The sequence below is a fragment of the Hyla sarda genome, chromosome 5, assembly GCF_029499605.1.
Source record: "Hyla sarda isolate aHylSar1 chromosome 5, aHylSar1.hap1, whole genome shotgun sequence".
NCBI lineage: Eukaryota > Metazoa > Chordata > Amphibia > Anura > Hylidae > Hyla > Hyla sarda.
Window position 1 is genome coordinate 134498302 of NC_079193.1, and position 23940 is coordinate 134522241.

Sequence of the window (23940 nt, forward strand, 5' to 3'; positions counted from 1 at the left end):
GGCCGTGAGCGCATGGTCCCCTTACCTTCTGCTGCCGACGGGGCTGAGACTCGCACTGCGGGACGCACCCGCATGCAAGCCCCAGTCCGTCACTCTCCGGATATTTCCCCTGCCTCTGCTTCCACCTCGCTGCTCCGGCGCACATGTCCCCGTCCCTTAGGGCGTGCGCGCGCTGGAGCTCTAAGATTTAAAGGGCCAGTACGCTCATTAGTGTAACCACCTGTGTTTTGTTGATAAATTCCTTCTCAGTTCTCTGCCGGATCTTTGTTGCCTTGTGCCCTAGAGAAAGCGTTCCTTTGTATTGCCCTGCCATGTACCAGATCTCCTGCTCTTGTGACCTTGACCTTGCTTCTCTGCCACCTGCCTACTGAACTTCTGCTACGTCCCGACTATGCTACTGTGCTGCCTGCCCTGACCTACAGCTATCCTGACTACGAGTTGTCTCATCCCTTCTGTGAAGTGACGGGAAAAACTATGCAACAAAAAAACAACAATAGTTTTTCCCGTCACTTCACTCTTTATCATCAAAAAAACACTGAAACTTTAAAATTAATTATTTTAGAAACTATCCCCATTCATTTACCCAATAGAATACAAAGACTGAATAATCGCGAATCCTTTTGGATTCACAAACTGCATACTTTGCACCCTCAAGGTTTTAATGAATGTATTGATACAGTTAAATAATTTGATAATTTGGGATTTAAAAACTTCCCATCTTTTCATATGGATTAATTTAAAAAATATTATACCTTGATTTTCTCTTCGTTCCTTCTGTACTGTTAACCCTGGAGCGCTCCACTGTGTATTTATTTATTCCTTATGTTTTATTATTTAAGTTTTGTTTATTTCCCTTTCTTTTCTACATATAAACATTTTTGTATTTTCAATCTATTTATTGTTTGTTAATTTGGATTCTTGTACGAATATTCACACCCTGCGTTTTCGCCGGTTGCTGTATTCAATACCGCATTAGTTAATTGAGTTCATCTTATTTTTTAAGTAGTGTTCATACATTTCCTTTTTGATCAGTTGCGATTTGGTTTATCGCACTGTCATTGATTTTCTATTTTTTAATAAGGTAGCGATATACAATTAAATAATAATTTTTCTATTTCTTGAATCAATTGACATAACTCTTTATATCATATATATTTTTTGAAATAACATCCAACTTGTGTTGTTGAATGCCGCACCGGCGATTTAGCGGTGCGACTTCTTGAGTCGCTTGTGGTGTTACATTCACATCACATGCGATAATTATAATTATATTATATTATATATATTTATATACATATGTTTATAGGATTGCATTGTGTTTTTATATTGCTGTCTTAATACTATTTTTGTGACTTCTGTTTATATTTATTTATATATTTTTTTCATACATCCTCATATGGATATGTAATTCTATGTAACAACTCCTTTCAAAAAGCACTCTAATGGTTAATTCCTGGAGGTATATATACCTGTTACCAGCCTCCCCTTGTCATGCCTGATGAAGCTGCGCATGCGCAGCGAAACGCGTTGCATCTAATAAATCCATTGATTTTACTTGGCTGTCTGATGGTTCCTCTCTGCGCCAGACAAACTCCTGACTCCCTGGTCATTCGCCTTTGATTCTACACTTACCCAGGAGGGCTGCAGTGGACCTGCTTTCATATCTCTTCTGCTCTTAACCTTGTTGTGTGTGGGCGCACAACCAACTTCGGTAAGCGGCTTGGGAATCACCTTCCCCTACCCCCACCTGCAAGACCTACTGATCCCGCACATGAGGCGCCTTCCTTCCTTTCTCTAGATTCCAAGTATGATGGGGATTCCAAGTCATGCAGAGACTTTGTTACACAGTGCTCCATGCATTTGGAGCTAATGTCTGAACTGTTTCCGACTGAACGTAGTAAAGTGGCCTTTGTCATTAGTCTACTTTCTGGAAAAGCCCTGGCTTGAGCAACACCCCTTTGGGACCGTGGTGATCCAGTATCCCTCAATTTGTCTGCATTCTTGGCTGAATTTCGCAGTGTCTTTGAGGAACCAGCACGTGCCTCTTCAGCTGAGACGGCGTTGCTGAATCTATGTCTAGGAGATTCTACCGTTGGTGACTACGCGGTAGGACTGTCAAGCAGGATTAAAGATGCCCTAGCAGCACGAGATCCACCATCTTCTTTGTCTGAACTTATCCACTTGGCCACACACATTGAGGTGCGTTTTGCCAAAAGACAGGAGGAATTGCGCTTTGAGAGGGAATCTGACACCTGTGTCCCAACGTTCTCCTCTTCTGTCTCTTTCGCCTCTTGCCAAAGAGGTTATACAAGGAGATCGTCCTCGTCTTACGCAGCAGGAGAGGTCACGACGACGCAACGAGAATTTGTGCTTGTATTGTGCTAGCCCGGAGCACTTTCTCAAGGACTGTACTGTTCTTCCGCACCTAGGGTATGTGGGAGAGGCATCCCTGGGTGTGAATACTATCTCTCCACACTTAACTATTCCTGTACAAGTCTTCGCTTCATCCAAGTCTTCCTTCAGTGCTACAGCATTTTTGGACTCTGAATCTGCAGGTGACTTTATTGATGCGGCTTTAGACCACAAGTATCATCTTCCTCTTACTCGGCTTGCCAAGCCCTTGTTCATCTCCTCTGTTAATGGACAAAATATGGACTGTAAGGTTTACTTCCGTACCGAATCTCTCGTCATGCAAGTGGGAGTATCGCATAAAGAGAAGATTGAATTCTATGTTCTGCCACACTGTACTTCTGAGATTCTTCTTGGTGTTCCTTGGCTGCAACGCCATTCCCCGCAACTGGATTGGAGAACTGGAGAAATAATTTGTTGGGGACATTTCTGTCAAAATATTTGCCTCCAATCTGCTCTGCGTAAAGTTGTTTCTCGTCCTCCACCTTTACCTGGCCTGCCGCCACCTTACCAAGATTTCTCGGATGTCTTCTGCAAGAAACAGGCTGAGTCTCTGCCTCCACATCAGCCTTACGACTGCCCTATTGATCTTCTGTCTGGTACCACTCCTCCTCGTGGGAGGATATATCCTCTTTCAGTTCCTGAGACCAAAGTATATCCAGGAGAATCTCCAAAAGGGATTTATCCGTAAGTCCTCTTCTCCTGCAGGAGCAGGTTTCTTCTTTGTAGGGAAGAAGGATGGCTCACTCCGTCCATGCATTGACTACAGGGGACTTAACAAAATCATGGTCAAGAACCGTTACCCTTTACCTCTTATCTCAGAACTTTTTGACCGTTTACGTGGTGCCAAGGTCTTCTCCAAGCTGGACTTACGCGGTGCGTATAATCTCATTCGTATCCGCAAGGGAGATGAATGGAAAACTGCCTTCAATACTCGTGACGGACATTTTGAGTATTTTGTTATGCCATTTGGTCGCTGCAATGCTCCAGCCGTTTTCAGGTAGTTTGTTAATGATATCTTCCGTGTTCTTCTTTATACCTGTGTTGTCGTATACCTGGATGACATCCTGATCTTCTCTTCCAACTTAGAGGAGCATCGTGCTCATGTTCGTCTGGTTCTTCAGAGACTACGGAGAAATCATCTCTACGCCAAATTGGAGAAATGCCTGTTTGAAAAGTCTAGTCTTCCGTTTCTTGGCTACATTGTCTCTCATCAGGGCCTGCAGATGGATCCAGATAAGTTATCTGCAGTTTTGGATTGGCCTCGTCCTTCGGGCCTACGTGCTATTCAATGCTTTCTGGGATTCGCTAACTATTATCGTCAGTTTATCCCACATTTTTCATCCTTGGTTGCTCCTATTGTAGCTCTCACCAAAAAAGCATCCAATCCTAAGTCTTGGCCTCGAGAGGCTGAAGAGGCCTTCTCCCATTTAAAGTCTGCGTTTGCCTCTGCTCCCATGCTTACAAGACCTGATCCAGAGAGGCCCTTTGCGTTGGAGGTTGATGCCTCATCTATTGGAGCGGGAGCCGTCCTCACACAGAAAAACGCCAAGGGCAAGAGTGTAACTTGTGGGTTTTTCTTCAAGACTTTCTCTCCTGCTGAGAGGAATGACTCCATTGGAGATCGTGAACTCCTCGCTATTAAGCTAGCTTTGGAGGAATGGCGACATTTACTGGAAGGTTCTTCTCATCCGGTCAGCATCTACTCCGATCATAAGAATCCTCTATACCTTCAATCTGCTCAGCATTTGAACCCCCGCCAGGCAAGATGGTCACTGTTCTTTTCCTGTTTCAACTTCTTCATTCACTTCCGTCCTGCAGACAAGAACATCAGGGCTGATGCACTCTGCAGGTCCTCTGACGTCATTGGTTTGGACTCCACGCCTAGGCACATTATTCCTCCTGACCGTTTGATTCCTGCCGCTCCTGCCGAGATTCAGCAAATTCCTCTGGGAAAATCCTTTGTGCCCACCAGATTGAGACACAAGGTCTTGAAATGGGGTCATTCTTCCTTGAAAGCAGGACATCCTGGAATACGCAAGACCCTACTTCTTATTTCCGGGCACTACTGGTGGCCCCATCTTCAACGTGATGTTTCTTATTTTGTTCGGTCCTGTGTGACTTGTGCCCGTGACAAAACTCCTTGGCAAAGACCTGCAGGACTCTTACAGCCTTTACCCATTCCAGAGACTCACTGGTCCCATATTGCCATGGATTTCATCACCGATCTGCCACCTTCTCATAATAACACTGTCACTGGGTCGTGGTAGATCGGTTTTCCAAGATGGCTCACTTCATTCCTCAACCAGGTCTTCCTTCTGCTCCACAGCTGGCGAAGTACTTCTTGTCGCATGTCTTTCGTTTACATGGTCTTCCACAACATATCGTTTCGGATCGAGGTGTGCAGTTTGTCTCTAAGTTCTGTTGAGCCCTTTGTAACCGTCTGGACATCAATCTGGACTTCTCCTCGGCCTGCCACCCTCAGTCCAACGGTCAGGTGGAAAGGGTCAATCAAATCCTTGAGACTTATCTTCGGCATTTTGTTTCAGCTCGCCAAGATGATTGGGTCGACCTTCTCCCCTGGGCTGAATTCTCATACAATCTTAAGGATTCCGAGTCCACGAGGTCGTCTCCCTTTTTTGTTGTCTACGGACTCCATCTCTGTCCTCCTCTTCCTCTCCCAGTCTCCTCCAGTGTGCCTGCTGTTGATGAGCTGGTCCTTGACTTCTCCACTATCTGGCAACAGACCCAACAGTCATTGTCCCAGTCTTCTTCACGCATGAAGGCGCAAGAGGATAAAGGTAGAAGACCTTCTCCGTCCTTCTCTCCTGGTGACATGGTGTGGCTTTCATCCAAATACATCTGCTTTAAGATCCCCTGTTACAAGCTCGGTCCTGCTACCTTGGTCCTGTCCAGATTCTACAAAAGATCAATCCTGTTTCCTACAAATTCTGTCTACCTGCTACGTTACGTATTCCTAATTCCTTCCACGTCTCTCTCCTCAAGCCTCTGGTTGTAAACCGGTTTTCTCAGAAGAATCCTCCCCCAACACCTGTCTCCGGCTCATCAGATGTCCACAAAGTTAAGCAGATCCTTTCTGCAAAAACTGTGAGAGGTAAACAATTTTTTCGGGTCGACTGGGAGGGTTACGGTCCTGAGGAGAGATCTTGGGAACCTGAGGAGAATATCCTGGACCTTGACCTTCTCAGGAGTTTCCTCTCTCGTAAAAGGAGGGAGAGACCAAAGGGGGGGGGGTAGTGCACGTGTCCCCGTCCCTTAGGGCGTGCGCGCTGGAGCTTTAAGATTTAAAGGGCCAGTACGCTCATTAGTGTAACCACCTGTGTCTTGTTGATAAATTCCTCCACCCTCCTCAGTTCTCTGCCGGATCTTTGTTGCCTTGTGCCCTAGAGAAAGCGTTCCTTTGTATTGCCCTGCCGTGTACCAGATCTCCTGCTCTTGTGACCTTGACCTTGCTTCTCTGCCGGCTGCCTACTGAACTTCTGCTATGTCCCGACTACGCTACTGTGCTGCCTGCCCTGACCTACAGCTATCCTGACTACGAGTTGTCTCATCCCTTCTGTGCTTTGCATCTCCTCAGCCACCTGTGTGGTCGAGCTGTTGCCGGGGGTTACGACATGGGTGTCGCCTGCAGCAGCAAGCCCAACCTGCTTTGCGGCGGTCTCTGGTGAAGACCAGCGGCACCTTAGACTCCGTTCCCTGGCACAGTCCGAGTCATCTGCCACACAGGTCCAGCGGATCCACATACACCGGAGTTCCTGTCTTCAGAAACGTGAGTGTTACACACGTTTGGTAAAACTCTGTGTTACAGCATTGTTACTGCAGGCTGTGTTCCTCCTGCAACCTTGTCAATCAGCGATCTCGTGTCCATGACCCTTGGGCACATTCATGCTACTGTGGGACTCATCAGTGTTCCAGGAGGTATGGGGACCCCTAGTGGTGGGATTTTCAAAGGCAGTTTTCTTTATTAAAATTTACATTTGTTTAAGAGATGTATATTAGAAAAACTATTGTTTAGCCAAGATGTACAACATAAAAAAAGTTTTTAGATCTGACAGTGCCCATTTAATGTGTGTATGTGAATATGTGGGTATGTTTGTATGCATCCAATGCCCGGCATTAACCCTTTAGAAGCTGCAATCAGTTAATTGCGGCGTCTAAAACGAAAGTAAAAGAATCCCGGCAGCTCAGTGGAGCTGATCTGGACTATCGCGACAAAATCGCGATGTCCCGATCAGCTTACCGGATGACGGGAGGGTCTTCACCTGCCTCTCCGTTGTCCAATAGGCAATCTACTGCTCCATGCCTGCACAGCAGGCAGGAGCAGCAGAGCACTGGTTACATTGATCAGTGCTTTGCAATGACAGAGCATTGATCAGTGTATGCAATCAGAAGACTGCATGTTGTAGCCCCCTATGGGGGCTAAAAAAAAAAATTTGTAAACTATTTTTTTAATAAAATTTCATTAACCCCTTCCCTATTAAAAGTTGAAATCACCCCCTTTTCCCATTTTTTTTTATAAAACAATGAAATAAAGAATAAAAATAATCATATGTGGTATCGCCGCGTGCCATTCTATTAAAATATTAGGTTAGCTAAACCACACGGTCAATGGCGTACACGTAAAAGAATACCAAAGTCCAAAATTGTGCATTTTTGGTCACTTCATATACCATAAAAATATTTATAAAAAGCGATCAAAAAGTCCCATCAAAACAAAAATGGTACCTATAACTACAGATGATGGCACATGGAAAAATAAAAAAGTTATGCCAATTTTAAACATACTAATTTTGGTGCATGTGGTTTATAATGTTTTTAAGTATTAAAATAAAATAAAACCTATATAAATTGGGTATCCTTGTAACTGTAGGGACCTACAGAATAAAGATAAATAATTTTTACCAAATATTGCACTGCGTAGAAACGGGAGCCCCCAAAAGTTACAAAATGGCGTTTTTTATTTTTATTTCACCCCACGAATATTTTTTTTTTTCTTGCCGCAGGTTATTTTCTAAAATAAGTGATGTCATTGCAAAGTACAATTGGTGATGCAAAAAACAAGCCCATATATGGGTCTGTAGGTGCAAAATTGAAAGCGTTATGATTTTAGAAAGGGAGGAGGAAAAAGCGAAAATGCAAAAACTAAAATTTTTCCTTAAGGTGAAAATAAGCTGAGTCCCTAAGGGGTTAATCTGTCTCTGGTTTTCTTTAAAGGTTGTAAACTAAAACTGTCAAGATGGGACTATACATAAATTTCCACAGTAGTGGTTATAAAATTTGTAGCCTACAATGAAGGAACTTTCAGCAAGGATACTGTTATAGTGCTAATACTCCTAATGCTCATACTCCTTGGGAAGACTTTCACTTTTCTAAACATACAGTCATGGGCTATGAGTTTTGTGAGCTCTTGAGACTATTAATTCAAAACCCCATGATAATATCCTGCAAGGATAATGGATAATGTCCCTCAGCGCAGTGTTGCCTGCTCATTTTTATTTCACCCTCTCATTCTCCTCCCTGATTTGGCCGCTTAGGGACAGACAGGTAATGGAGAAGAAATTGAAAGGGAAAATACATGGGAAAATGTAAATGAAAAGAAGTTATTATAACTGCTATAATGAAGTGCCTTTCATTTAAATATAAGAATGTAACGCTGAAATGAACTTGTGATCCTGAAATGCATTTTTAATGAGTTCCCTTTTTATTTTTGCTGCTTCAGTAGCATATTTTAAAGACCCTTTGAAAAAAAAGCTACATTAAAAAAAAAAAAAAAACACCAAATGCCACAACATACAAAATTGGATATTGGTTTATTCCAAAACTGCTGATCAGGAAGAGTGGCTCTTCAACACAAAAATGTTGCAGTCACTTTATTTAAATGAGGTTGAATTTGCATTGTGATGTGCCATTCTGATTTAGAAAAAAAAATTAGATTTTCAGATCAAATTGACCCAGCCAGTGAAGCGTTAAGGAACTGGCAGGTCTAGTCGAAAAGCCTCATGTTCTATCAAACCTGCAGACGACGGAAGTCATACAGTGCTAGTGAGAAAACAACTTTCTTGCTGAAATCTTCTTCTTGTAACTGTGTTACATTTTTGTTCACACATTAGAACATACAGTATATGATAGACAGATAGATAGATAGATAAATATTGTAGATAATTTTTTGTATTCTACTCATATATATAATTACTTTATCTGTATATAATTTATTTATTTATTAATGTTTTAATCCCAGGAGAGCGGCCATTTCAATGCAACCAATGTGGTGCTTCATTTACCCAGAAAGGCAATCTCCTTCGCCATATCAAATTACACTCTGGTGAAAAGCCCTTTAAGTGTCACTTGTGTAACTATGCATGCAGACGAAGAGATGCACTCACTGGTCATCTCAGAACACACTCTGGTAAGTAAGACTGATGTTCAGAAGCGGGAACAGACAGTAGGCAATATATTTGTGTAGTTGTATGAAGTTAGATGACCAGAAGGCTTAATTCCATAACTTTAAAGAACTAAACATCCAGATAATCTAATATGATTAACAATATGATCAAAATGGAGAAAGAAAATTTTTTAAAAAATTATGGTAAATATATGACAAGTTTTTGCTTTTTAATTAAAGTAGAAACCTGCAATTCTAAAGATCGAAAATTTAAGATCTAAAAAGGGAAAAACTATTAAATGAACATTTGTGGTCAGGGCAACTGTCAGAAAGACATTTGTACCTAACTACCCCATAACTACAAAAGCAGCTTGAATTGTGCCACGAGGGCAACCGAGCGTAACTACTGACAAGACTTACCTCATGCATACAACAAAGTGGCTTGAATTGTGCCTACTGTACGATAATTATGCCTAATGTGGGCATACCCTGTGTGAAGGAAAGTATAAAAGAATAAAGAATATAAAAAGGGGTGGGTAGGGTGTGGCATGACACAATAACGCCAGCAGTAGGAAGGAACTTGAGTGCTTAGTAGGGACAGTTGGCCCATTCCACAATACAATCAAATATCTATCACAAAAGCAGTATTAGGGATGACGTAAGTGAGGGTGACATCCACCGCTGCACTCCGCAGCGTATATGAGTTGCCTCTCTCACAAATACAGCTGACTTTTAGCCTAACACTAATGGACAATTTAAAATGTATTTCTAATTGTGTGATTTCCTTTTTAGAAACAAGGACTATTGTCCTTACACAGTTTTTATAGGCTATGTTTACATTAGTTCAGAGACCTTAGTCGTAGAATTAATTTAAATAACTAGACAAAAAAACATAGAAAACTGTATTTTTTTTGTCCAGTTATTTTCCAGTAATAGGATGGACACCAGTTGGAAAACCAATGGACTCCATTAAAGTCAGTGAAGTCAGTCAGTGGAGACTCTCCATTGGTGTTGGTCATGCAGCAGACTGTCCATCTCTGTCTTTCGTCCCTTAATGGAATCTGCAATGGAGGCCCCAAATGGAGCCTTCAACCTAGATGGAAACCTAGCCTTACAGAATATTATATAAAAGTACGGTTATACTGAATTCAAAATTTTACCTTGTTTTATCTCTATTTGCAGTGGGTAAACCACACAAGTGTGGCTATTGCGGCCGCAGTTACAAACAACGAAGCTCTTTGGAAGAACATAAAGAACGGTGTCATAACTACTTGCAAAGTATGGGCCTGCAGAATAACATTTACTCAGGTAATTTATTAATAGACTGTACGGTTTCAGCGAATAAAAATGATTTAGTTTTTTCAGTCCATCATTAATAATATTTTTATTATTATTTAGAAATTCAGAAATGCTGTTATTATTACAATTGGAGTGAATTATGAACATGTCACAGCTATAAAGCTAATGCTTTGTTTACACATTCTTTTTTTGCACTGCTGGGGTATATGTATTCAAATGTCTTTGTTCATCCAAAGTTGTGTATGCTGTATACTTTGTGTCATTTTGTATGCTTTGCAGATAATTGTCTATATTTGTCAAAATGTGTGCCAAGGGTATAATGGGACCCTTGTAATGTATGCTAAATTAGTGTCCATTTGGTTTACGTTCCGATGATATTGCATTTTGTTTTCCGACTGCATTGGAAAGCATAGTCAAATCATTTTCACTAAAACTGAATCCCCGAGAAAAAATTAATAAAATGTCTTATTGTACAGGGTTGGCCATTTATATGGACACACCTTAATAAAATGGGAATGGTTGGTGATATTAACTTCCTGTTTGTGGCACATTAGTATATGTGAGGGGGGAAACTTTTCAAGATGGGTGGTGACCATGGCGGCCATTTTGAAGTTGGCCATTTTGAATCCAACTTTAGTTTTTTCAATAGGAAGAGGGTCATGTGACACATCAACCTTATTAGGAATTTCAGAAGAAAATCAATGTGCTGCCCATTGTGTTGGATTGTCAATGCAACCCTCTTCTCCCACCCTTCACAGACTGATAGCAACACCGCAGGAGAAATGCTAGCACAGGCTTCCAGTATCCGTAGTTTCAGGTGCTGCACATCTCGTATCTTCACAGCATAGACAATTGCCTTCAGATGACCCCAAAGATAAAAGTCTAAGGGGGTCAGATGGGGGACGACCAATGCACTTTCCAGGAAACTGTTCATCTAGGAATGCTCGGACCTGACACCCATAATGTAGTGGTGCACCATCTTGCTGGAAAAACTCAGGAAACGTGCCAGCTTCAGTGCATAAAGAGGGAAACACATCATCATGTAGCAATTTCGCATATCCAGTGGCCTACATGATGATGTGTTTCCCTCTTTATGCACTGAAGCTGGCACGTTCCCTGAGTTTTTCCAGCAAGATGGTGCACCACCACATTATGGGTGTCAGGTCCGAGCATTCCTAGATGAATAGTTTCCTGGAAAGTGGATTGGTCGTCGTGGGCCAGTTGAATGGCCCCCAAGGTCTCCCCATCTGACCCCCTTAGACTTTTATCTTTGGGGTCATCTGAAGGCAATTGTCTATGCTGTGAAGATACGAGATGTGCAGCACCTGAAACTATGGATTCTGGAAGCCTGTGCTACCATTTATTCTGCGGTGTTGCTATCAGTGTGTGAAGAGTGGGAGAAGAGGGTTGCATTGACAATCCATAACACAATGGACAGCACATTGAACACATTTTATAAGTGGTCAGAAACTTGTAAATAACTCATGAAAGAATAAAACCAAGCACATCATTGTTTTTCTTGTGAAATTGCCAATAAGTTTGATGTGTCACATGACCCTCTTCCTCTTGAAAAAACTAAAGTTGGATTCAAAATGGCCAACTTCAAAATGGCCGCCATGGTCACCACCCATCCTGAAAAGTTTCCCCCCTCACATATACTAATGTGCCACAAACAGGAAGTTAATATCACCAACCATTCCCATTTTATTAAGGTGTATCCATATAAATGGCCCACCCTGTATATATTATATGTATGGGATGTCATTGGGTGAATCAGTCATCAATTTATCAAGTCAATAGAACAAATGTACTAATTTTATATAATATATACCACATGAATTTTGTCCAAGCAGTCTGAATATGTGTCAAATTTATGAGTGGATCATGCTAGCTATCTAGCTATACCACCTCTTGGCTGATTTTCTTTACACCAATATTTTGTCCCAACATGTTTTACCACGAATAGTACAAGTCAGTACTAGAAAAACTACACTAAAACTACTAAAGAGAAATGACTTTTGCAAAGTACAATGCATACAGAATGCTTTCATACCCTTTTACTTTATTCACATTTTGTTATGTTGCAGCCTCTGCTACCTGGTGCTAAAAATAAATAAATTAAAGTACATTTTTCCTACATCATTCTGCACAAAAAAAGTCCCCATAATGACAAAGTGAAAACCGGATGTTAGAAATCTTTGTTAATTTATTAAGAAGGAAAAGCTAAATAATCCCATTTAGATAAGTATTTTGACCCTTTGCTTAGTACTTAGGTGAAGTACCTTTGGCAACGATTGCAGCCTCCAGTCTTCTTGCCACAAAGTTTTCACACCTGGATTTGTGGATTTTCTGCAGTTCTTCTCTGCATATCTTCTTAAAGGGGTACTCCGGTGGTAAATTTTTTTGACTATATGGCATCTTCTTTGTAAGTTTATTTTTTTGCAATATACATGTGTTATATGTTTTGGCAGCATGTGTGTGTTTACCTACCTGTTTGTTGGGCAGGAAGTTCTGTAGTTCAGAGGATTTTCTGTCTATACTGTCGTCCACCATGTTCTGAATCTTCTGAATCTCTTGTGGACAAGACGTCAGAGCTTTTTTTTTCTCTCTGTCTGCATGACAGGAATAAGCCACGCCCCCTCATCTCCCCCCTCCCGGAGTTCTGCATGAGAAGCCATAGTACACAGCACCTTATCTCCCCTCCCCCCCCTGCTCTGCTCCTGGGGACGCAGGTCTGCACAGGAGAACGGAACACAGAAGATAAATGTGTTATCTGAAGGGAAGGTTTACAAGGTGCACAGGCCGGGGATGTACAGATTGCAGGGGAAGAAATCTCATACTGGATCTCTATATGTGAGGGGGAGGGGGAGGGGGGGGACTCCTGAATGACACATGCTGGGAGTTGTAGGTTGTAGTCCCTGTTATGTGTGTGTATGCTAGTGTTTCCAAACCAGTGTGCCTCCAGCTGTTGCAAAACTGCAACTCCCAGCATGCCCTGACAGACTTTGGGCATGCTGGTAGTTGTACATTTGTAACAGCTGGAGGCACACTAGTTGGGAAACACTGTTCTAGCCTATTCAGCATACACATCATGTTACACCAGTGTTTCCCAACCAGTGTGCCTCCAGCTGTTGCAAAACTACAACTCCTAGCATGCCCAAAGGCTGTCAGGGCATGCTGGGAGTTGTAGTTTTGCAACACCTGGAGGCACCCTGGTTGGGGAACACTGGTGTATGCCATATAGAGGTGTGGTGAACTACAACCCCCAGGAGACTACAGAGGCAGCATGCTGGTGTTATACCACAGACTGAAGACTCCCGAATGACACATGCTGGGAGTTATAGTCCTTTTTGTGTGTGTGTATGACAGTGTATCCCAACCAGGGCTGATTATATTAGTGTGCTGTGTATAAGGGGGCTGACCCGGGAAAATAGTAGGGTGGGTAAAGGGCGGAACAAACAAACAAACAAAAAAAGGAGCCGCCCCAAACCAGCAAGGCATGGATTTTTAGTTTTCAGCACAGCAAGAAACAGGAAATAGAAGCAAAGATAGGAAAACAAAGTGGTGGATAAAAAGACAACAAAGAACGGAAATAGAGTAGGCTAAACAACAAGAATATTAATGAAACAAAACAGATAGGGTTAGTCAAAAACGGAAAAACACGTTGACCATCGGAGTACCCCTTTAAGCTTTATCAAGTTAGTTGGGGCCATCAGTGGAATGCATTTTTAGGTCTCTACAGAGATGTTCTATTGGGTTCAAGTTAGGGCTCTTGCTGGGATACTCAAGGATATTCACAGAGTTGTCGCTAAGGGTGCATTCACACCACGTTTTTGCAATACAGTTCCCGTATCAGGTTTTTTGTAAAAAAAAAATGGTTTCCTCAAAACCTGACTAAACTGTATCAAAACGTGTGTACAAATTTCAACCCGTATACAGTTAAAAACTGTATAAGGTTTGAAAAATGATGTTGCATCCATTTTTTTAAGAAAAAAACATATACGTTTTTAACTTTTCATTCCATTTTGAATAAAGTTTCACTTGTTTGATTGAAATCCTAAGAAAAAGAACTGTGCAAAGTAAAAAAACGTATGGTGAAAACCCAATGGAACCATATGCACATACGGTTCTGTACGGTTCCCATTGACGTATACGGTTTAATACAGTTTTCTCACCCTGACCAAAAACCGTGGTAGACTACGGTTTTGGTTACGGGAAAAATAAATGACAAAACGGTACAGGATGCAAAACGAACACAACCTGATGCATCTTTTAGCATACTGTTTTCAATGGAGAGTCAATGCATACAGTTTTCAATACGGTTCCGTACGATTTTCACATTGAAAATGTATACGGGAACTGTATTGCAAAAACGTGGTGTGAATGCACCCTAAGTCAGGTCCCTGCACCTTAACAAACATCCTTTTTTATTTTATCATGGTCCGAGTTTGGTCCCTATATAAGCAGCGTGCGCTCCCCAAAAAAACTATTGTTTATAGGTTCTTCTGAGACCTTCTCTGTTTTGCAATACTGACAACACTATAGGACATCAGCCTGGGTTACAGACAGCACCCATGGATAACAGATACTGTTACAGGTGATCAAAGGTGCTGTTCCCTGAGCTCAACACCCAAGGGTGGTTAGATTTATTCTTCCTTCTCTTTCTTTGCTAAAGGTTATTACATCAGGGAGCGCCCATATGTTCTTGTTTATTTACATATACCTTGTATAAAGGCCAGATTGGGGAATTGTTGCAGTGATGGTTGACCTTGCGGAAGTTTCTTCCATCTGCATATCTTTGGAGCTCAGCCGGAGTGACCATTGGGTTCTTGGTCACCACTCTTACCAAACTCCCCCCCATTACTTAGTTTAGGGGGCAATGGGCTCTCAGAAGAGTCCTCGTTGTTCAAAATTGTCTCCATTTAAGAGAGGCCATTGTGCTCTTGGAAACATTTGGTGCAGCAGAAATTTTTTATACCCTTCTATAGATCTGAGCCTCCACACATCCTGCCTGCGAGCTCACCAGGCAATTCTTTCAGTCTTATGGTTTTCTTTATGCTCTGATATCCATTGTCAGCTGTGAGACCTTATATATTGTTAGGGATGTTTTCAAATCAGGCCAATCAACTGAATTTACCACAGGTGACTGCAATCAAGGTGTAGAAAAATCTCAGAGATAATCAAGAAAAATGGGGGACCTCCAGAGCTAATTTTTAAGTTTCATAGCAAAGGGTCTGAATATTTATGTACATGGAGATGTTAGTTCTCCCTCTTTAATAGATTTGCACTTATTTCTAAAAATTCTGTTTTCAAATTCTCGTTATGGGGTGCAGACTGATGGGGGAAGGGAAACTTGACTATGCAGCTTTTACCCTTCCTACATGTCATTCGCAGCTTGTACATTTACTGGTTTCATGGCACAGTACTCGTGATGTTTTTGCATATGCAGAAACATCATATTATTTACATTTACATATGTTTGACCAAACAGAACAAAGATCTTGATATGTGTTCCTGTGCATTAACTTACAGCTAATTAGGTTATCAGTGATTCTTTTCAGACAAAAATGATCCACCTGCCTTTGCCAGTTAAATAAGTAATTGTTACATTGATTAATCGGTATATATTTTGATATGACACAGATATGTTTTCCATCAAATTGTGGACAAACAGAGCTACTAAACTATGCAAGTGTGTTGCTGTCTATGCTTCACTACATGCCCAGAATTTAGCTCTGCACATGTATTGCCACCAAATGTCAGCATTGCCCTGCCACACATAATTATAACATGAGAATCACAGCATATGAATGTGCAGTAGGTTTTAACCCCTTAGGGACTCAGCCTTTAGTGATGGCCATAAATGTTCGCACCTGACATTTTTCTAGAAAATGAAGTATTTTTCTTACAGAAAAAGATTGTAGTAACACATGTTTTGCTATACACATGTTTATTCCCTTTGTGTGTATTGGAACTACCGTATATACTCGAGTATAAGCCGACCCGAGTATAAGCCGAGACCCCTAATTTCAACCCAAAATCCCAGGAAAAGTTATTGACTCGAGTATAAGCCTAGGGTGGGAAATACCTCATCCCCCCCTGTCATCATCCAGACCCGTCATTAACATCCTCATCATCCCCTTGTCATCATCCCACACATCCCCCCTTCATCATCCCCTTGTCATCATCCCACACATCCCCTTATCCCACACATCCCCCCTTCATCATCCCCTTGTCATCATCCCACACATCCCCTTATCCCACACATCCCCCCTTCATCATCCCCTTGTCATCATCCCACACATCCCCCCTTCATCATCCCCTTGTCATCATCCCACACATCCCCTTATCATCCCACACATCCCCCCTTCATCATCCCCTTGTAATCATCCCACACCCCCCCCCTTCATCATCCCCACCCCCCTTCATCATCCCCACACCCCCCCCCCCTTCATCATCCTCATCTCATCATTCGCCCTCAGTGGTCTTCAACCTGCGGACCTCCAGAGGTTTCAAAACTACAACTCCCAGCAAGCCCGGGCAGCCATCGGCTGTCCGGGCTTGCTGGGAGTTGTAGTTTTGAAACCTCCGGAGGTCCGCAGGTTGAAGACCACTGCGGCCTTCAACATGCGGACCTCCAGAGGTTTCAAAACTACAACTCCCAGCAAGCCCGGGCAGCCATCGGCTGTCCGGGCTTGCTGGGAGTTGTAGTTTTGAAACCTCCGGAGGTCCGCAGGTTGAAGATCACTGCGGCCTTCAACATCATCCAGCCCCCTCTCACCCCCTTTAGTTCTGAGTACTCACCTCCGCTCGGCGCTGGTCCGGTCCTGCAGGGCTGTCCGGTAAGGAGGTGGTCCGGTGAGGAGGTGGTCCGGGCTGCTATCTTCACCGGGGGCGCCTCTTCTCCGCGCTTCTGGCCCGGAATAGAGCCGTTGCCTTGACAGCGACGTATCTGCGTCGTTGTCAAGGCAACGTGACTATTCTGAGGCCGGGCCCGAAGCGCTTAGAAGAGGCCTCCCCGGTGAAGATAGCAGCCCGGACCACCTCCTCACCGGACCACCTCCTCACCGGACAGCCCTGCAGGACCGGACCAGCGCCGAGCGGAGGTGAGTACTCAGAACTAAAGGGGGTGAGAGGGGGCTGGATGATGTTGAAGGCCGCAGTGGTCTTCAACCTGCGGACCTCCGGAGGTTTCAAAACTACAACTCCCAGCAAGCCCGGACAGCCGATGGCTGCCCGGGCTTGCTGGGAGTTGTAGTTTTGAAACCTCTGGAGGTCCGCAGGTTGAAGACCACTGCGGGTGGGGGAGTTCACTCGAGTATAAGCCGAGGGGGGTGTTTTCAGCACGAAAAATCGTGCTGAAAAACTCGGCCTATACTCGAGTATATACGGTAAACAAAAAAAAAGGAAGGAAAAAAAGCAAATTGGACATAATGTCACACCAAACTCCAAAAATGGTCTGGACAAAATTATTGGCCCCCTTAACTTAATATAGTTGCAAACCTTTGGAAAAAGTAACTGAAATCAGTCGCTTCTTATAACCATCAATAAGCTTCTTACACCTCTCAGACGGAATGTTGGACCACTCTTCCTTTGCAAACTGCTCCTCATATTGGAAGGACGCCTTTTCCCAACAGCAATTTTTAGATCTCTCCACAGTTGTTCAATGGGATTTAGATCTGGACTAATTTCTGGCTACTTTAGAACTCTCCAGTGCTTTGTTGCCATCCATCTCTGGGTGCTTTTTGACATATGTTTGTGGTCATTGTCCTGCTGGAAGACCAAAGATCTCGGATGCAAACCCAGCTTCCTGACACTGGGTTGTACAGTGCAACCCAAAATCCATTGGTAATCTTCAGATTTCATGATGCCTTGCACACATTCAAGGCACCCATTGCCAGAGGCAGCAAAACAACCCCAAAACATCATTGAACCTCCACTATATTTCAGTGTAGGTACTGTGTTCTTTTCTTTGTAGGCCTCATTCCGATTTTGGTAAACAGTAGAATAATGTGCTTTACCAAAAAGCTATCTTGGTCTCATTGGTCCACATGATGTTTTCCCAGAAGGATTTTGGCTTACTCAAGTTCATTTTGGCAAAATGTAGTCTTGCTTTTTTATGCCTCTGTGTCAGCAGTGGGGTCCTCCTGGGTCTCCTATCATAGCGTTTCATTTCATTTAAATGTCGATGGATAGTTCACACTGACACTTGTGCTCCCTGAGCCTGTAGGACAGCTTGAATAACTTTGGAACTTGTTTGGGGCTGCTTATCCACCATCCGGACTATCCTGTGTTGACACCTTTCATCAATTTTTCTCTTCCGTCCATGCCCAGGGAGATTAGCTACAGTGCCATAAGTTGCAAACTTCTTGATAATGTTGTGCACTGTGGACAAAGGCAAATCTATATCTCTGGAGATGGACTTGTAACCTTGAGATTGTTAATATATTTCCACAATTTTGGTTCTCAAGTCCTCAGACAGTTCTTTTCTATTCTTTCTGTTGTCCATGCTTAGTGTAGCACACACAGACACACAATGCAAAGACTAAGTGAACTTCTCTCCTTTTTATCTGCTTTCAGGTGTGATTTTTATATTGCCCACACCTGTTACTTGCCCCAGATGAGTTTAACCCCTTAAGGACTCAGGGTTTTTCCGTTTTTGCACTTTCGTTTTTTCCTCCTTACCTTTTAAAAATCATGACCCTTTCAATTTTCCACCTAAAAATCCATATTATGGCTTATTTTTTGCGTCACCAATTCTACTTTGCAGTGACATTAGTCATTTTACCCAAAAATGCACGGCGAAACGGAAAAGAAAATCATTGTGCGACAAAATCGAAAAAAAAAATCTGTAAGGCAATTTCTCCCGAGTACGGCGATACCCCATATGTGACCCTAAAATGTTGCCTTCAAATACGACAGGGCTCCAAAGTGAGAGAGCGCCATGCGCATTTGAGGCCTAAATTAGGGTTTTGCATAGGGGTGGACATAGGGGTATTCTATGCCAGTGTTTCCCAAACAGGGTGCCTCCAGCTGTGGCAAAACTCCCAACATGCCTGGACAGTCAATGTCTGTCCGGCAATACTGGGAGTTGTTGTTTTGCAACAGCTGGAGGCTCCATTTTGGAAACAGTGCGTTACCAGACGTTGTTCATATTTATTGGGGAGGGGAGGGGGGCTGTGTAGCGGTATGTGTATATATAGTGTTTTTTACTTATTTTATTTAAGTGTAGTGTAGTGTAGTGTTTTTAGGGTACAGTCACACGGGCGGGGGGTTGATAGCGAGTTTGCTGCATCTCAATCTTGCAGCACTCCCTGTAAACCTCCGCCCATGTGAGTGTACCCTGTCCATTCCCATTGGGGGGGGGGGGGGAAACATCCAGCTGTTGCAAAACTACAACTCCGAGCATGCCCTTTGGCTGTCCGTGCATGCTGGGAGTTGTAGTTTTGCAACAGCTGGAGGCACACTGGTTGCGAAACACGGAAACAGACTCAGTGTTTCGCAACCAGTGTGCCTTCAAATCTCAGCATGCAGTGACAGCAGAAGGACATGCTGGAACATGTAGTTATGCAACAGCTGGAGGCATACTGCTACAACTCCCAGCATGCCCTTTGGCAGTCCGTGCATGCTGAGGGTTGTAGTTATGCAACAGCTCAAGGCACACTGGTTGCAAAACACTTGAAAGTTTTTTACTTAACTTAGTGTTTCCAAACCAGTGTGCCTCCAGCTGTTGCACAACTTCAATTCCCAGCATGAATGGTCTGTCAGTGCATGCTGGGCATTATAGTTTGGAGGCACAGCTGGAGGCACACGGGTTGGGAAAAAGAGTTAGGAAACGAACAATGTTTCCCAACTAGTGTGCCTCCAGCTGTTGCAAAACTATAATTCCCAGCATGGCCAGGCATGCTGGAAGTTGTATTTCGGCAATATCTGAAGGGTCACATGTTGACAAACTACAACTCCCAGCATGCTTGGGCAGTCTGGGCATGCTGGGAGTTGTAGTTTTGCAACAGCTGGAGGTCCACAGTTTGTAGACCACTGTATAATGGTCTCCAATCTGTGGTCTTCCAGATGTTACAGAACTACAACTCCCAGCATGCCTCGACAGAGTGGGCATGCTGAGATTTGTAATTTTGGAACATCTGGAAGAGCACAGATTGGAGACCATTATACAGTGGTCTCCAAACTGTGGCCCTCCAGATGTTGCAAAACTACAACTCCCAGCATGCCCAGATGGTCAAATGGTAAGATGGCTGGCTATCAGTGATAGCCGCCATCTTACCGGGCGCTGGGGAAAAGTATAATGGAAAGCAGTAAATTGTAAAAATAAAAGGAGAATGATCTACAGTGTTAAGTGGATTACAAAGCTATTTTAATGTGACGGAGCTTGTTCAATGATAAGTAAGATATCAAACATTTCCTATGTAAATGTATTAAATTGTTGGATCATAAAATAACAAAACCAATATACAAGTGATCTAATGAATAACTGAACTGTAAACCAATATTCTATATGCAAATTATTTTAAAAGTGCTTGGGAATAACCAAGGAGTAAAAAGCAATATAAAACAAACCAAATGAGGAATTGATAGGAAAGTTATAACATTCTGGTGGTTCCTTATTTCCTTCAGAAATAGAAAGGATTGCTACGTGCAGTTAAAGTTGGCTTATATTTATGGGTAAAAAGACGCACGTGCGTCAAAATTTTTGGTGCAAAGGAAAAGAACGCAGGTAATAAATCCATGTGTACTATAGATGTCACTCCAAGGTACCCTGATTCAGCCACATCTGGAGGACATGCTCTACCAAAACGTGCGCAAAAAAATGGGAAAAAACAAGCACTTGCGCAAAATTTTGCGCAAAAAAATACACACAAAACAGGGGTAAAATCTTTGATACATGTCCCCCATAGAATGTGCTCGGCAGATGAGAACCATTTTTCCCATCTAGTCTGCCCAATAAACTGAATCCTATCAAAAGTCCCTGGCCCTATCTTATATGAAGGATAGCCTTATGCTTATCCCATGCATCCACTACTCTCTCAGTAAAGTAATACTTCCTGATATTACTTTTAAACCTTTGCCCCTCTAGTTTAAAACTAGTTTTTATTCTTTTAAATATGCTCATCTCCTTTACCGCATTGATTCCCTAATATGTCTGCAATCATGTAAATTGCCAGTGCATATGGTCATACCTCACAACTCCTATGTTAAACCATCACTGGAATAGATGATAACCGAATGCATTGTATTTTTAATGTCTAAAATCTAAGTAAAGTCCGGCATGCTTCCATGTTTTCTATCAGGTTTTTCAGTGAGTATTTTTACTTAAAATGGAAAAAGGATCATCCTAGTTGCAACTCATTATGTCAATGATGATGATAATGTATCTCAAATTAATGACCAATGTAACCAATCTACTAATTATTATTTGTAGCTCAAAATATTTTACACATCATTTTTTTCAATTTTATTATAGCAATAAAAGAAGAGAGCAATCATACTGACATGGCAGAAGATCTCTCTAAGCTTGGGTCTGAAAGATCTCTTGTTTTGGACAGACTTGCAAGTAATGTTGCCAAACGTAAGAGCTGTATGCCTCAGAAATTTGTTGGTAAGAGTTTGTAACCTAATCTACCTTAGTGTACTACACAAATGATTTGGTTCACCAGTTTAGATAAAAATTGGATCAGAAGTAAAAATATATAACTATTTAGCACAGTAATATACATTAGGTATTGTACACATCACCATTTTTCTCACTAAATATATTTCCAAAGAGGCTTTTGACATGAAATTTGCACTAGTTAGTAACAACCCAAATAATCTATACATACAAAGAAACCAAAAAAGTTCAGAAATTAAGTTATGTGTAATAAAATAAAATGACACAGGAAAAAAGTATATAACACACGTACTGATATTTATTTAATACTTTGTACAAAAGCCTTTGTTGGTAATGACAGCTTCAAGGTGTCTCCTTTATGAAAAAAAAACTAGCATGTATTGCTCTTGTTTGATTTTGGCCTATTCTTCCATACAAACAGTCTTCAAATTTTAAAGGTTCCAAGAGTCAGGTGATTGGCCGGCCAATTCTAGCAGCTTTGTTTTTTTTCTTTGAAACCATTTGAGAGTTTCTTTGGCTGTGAGTTTGGGATCATTGTTTAGCTGAAATGTCCACCCTGGTTTCATCTTCATCATACTGGTAGATGGCATTTCTGTCGGAAATGTCTCGGTAAATTTGCCCATTCATCCTTCCTTCAGTACCATTTGCTGAAAAGCATCCCCACACCATGATGTTCCCTCCTTCAAACTTCACTTTGATATGGTGTTTTTAGGGTGATTTACAGTGCCATTTCTCTTCCAAACTTAGTGTGTATAATGGCATCCAAACAATGCAATGTTACTCTCATCTGACCACACTATATTTTACCAGTATTTCTCTTGCTTTTCCAAATATTGTGCAGCAAACTTTTTGGCTGAGCGGTCTGTCACTTGCGCTCGTCCAGGAAGGTGTGGGCAAAAGCGCGCCGAGGATGGCTACGTACATGTGGCCCATGCAGGAGATCGCCAGGGGGTTCCAGCGGTTGGATCCCCACCCTCGCGATCAGACTCTTATCCTTGGTCCTCTGAATAGGTGATAAGAGTTTGATAACTTCAGTTCCCTGGATCACACCTTTAAGCTTATAAGAAAAACATGATGTTATTACTCTTTAAACAGTCATCAGCTAAGAGACAGGTGCCACTTGTTTTATCCTCCTATCAGTGCATGTCTTCAGCTATGAACATGATATAGAGCTTTTCTTTTTATTAGTAATTTCAGGCAGAATCTTTGCTGAATTTGAAGTGTATTAAATGTCATATTTTAGCATGGATTCTGCCTGGTATCAGACTTCCATCAATTTCAATAAGATTTTTACTACCACATTCACATATGGTAATTCCTGCTTGTAAATTTCTGATACTAATCCGCCAAAGGAATTGACATGTTTGGCCAGAAACAGCAAGAAAACATCCCATTGAAGTCAATAGGACTTTGTATTTTCACTTCAAATCTGCCACATTCATAGTTACATAGATACAATATCACTAGAAAGATCTTTGTACTGCTCATTCATATATTTGTACATTATGATCAAATCGCCTCTAACATGTCTTTTCTCTAAACTAAATAACCCCAAGGTTGACAACCTGTATAACCCTCTGATATAAATAATTGACGCCCTTCTCTGTACCCTTTCTAGTTCTTTTTTATATACAGCTGCCCAAAGTTGGACATAAAGGGGCAAAGCTATGTTCTTGTCACAAGCCTTTATGCCTTGGCAGCAGCTGCCTAGCACTAAGTTTACTGTCCAACAGTACCCCCAAGTCCTTTTCAGTAGAGGTTTTACCGAATGTTTTATTATTTAGCACATAATTGTGCATGTCATTTTTACGTCCCAAATGCCCAAACCTTACATTTATCCACATGAAACTTAATTTGACATGTCTGTGCCCAAGCTCCCAACTTCCCCAGATCCCTTTGTAATATTATGTTATTCTCCTCTGTAGTGATCACCTTACCAAGTTTATTGTAATCTGCAAATGTTGAAATTCAACTTTGTAATCCCTCTTCAAGGACATTAATAAATATATTAAAAAGAAGTGGACCCGCTACTGACGCCTGTGGTACCCACTTGTAACTGTCACCCAACCAGTTCCATTGATACATGCCCCCTGCATCCTATCACTGAACCAGTTGCTAATCCATTTACATATATCTTCCCGTAGTCCCAGCATCCTCATTTCATGTCCTAACCTTTTTGTGTGGCGTTGTATCAAATGCCTTA

The 23940-nt window shown here is 42.1% G+C and overlaps 1 protein-coding gene across 23 annotated transcripts in view; it reads left to right on the forward strand.

Moving 5' to 3' along the window:
* IKZF1 (IKAROS family zinc finger 1) overlaps positions 1 to 23940 on the forward strand; it is a 373972-nt gene that overhangs the window by 321149 nt on the left and 28883 nt on the right. For 20 of the 23 annotated variants that reach the window (XM_056520296.1, XM_056520301.1, XM_056520305.1 and 17 more), the window contains 3 exons: positions 8669 to 8836; positions 9995 to 10120; positions 21591 to 21725. In XM_056520296.1, the coding sequence (XP_056376271.1) occupies positions 8669 to 8836; positions 9995 to 10120; positions 21591 to 21725 (429 nt within the window). The remainder of the gene's footprint in view (positions 1 to 8668; positions 8837 to 9994; positions 10121 to 21590; positions 21726 to 23940) is intronic. The other 3 variants (XM_056520299.1, XM_056520302.1, XM_056520316.1) reach the window with 1 other exon arrangement.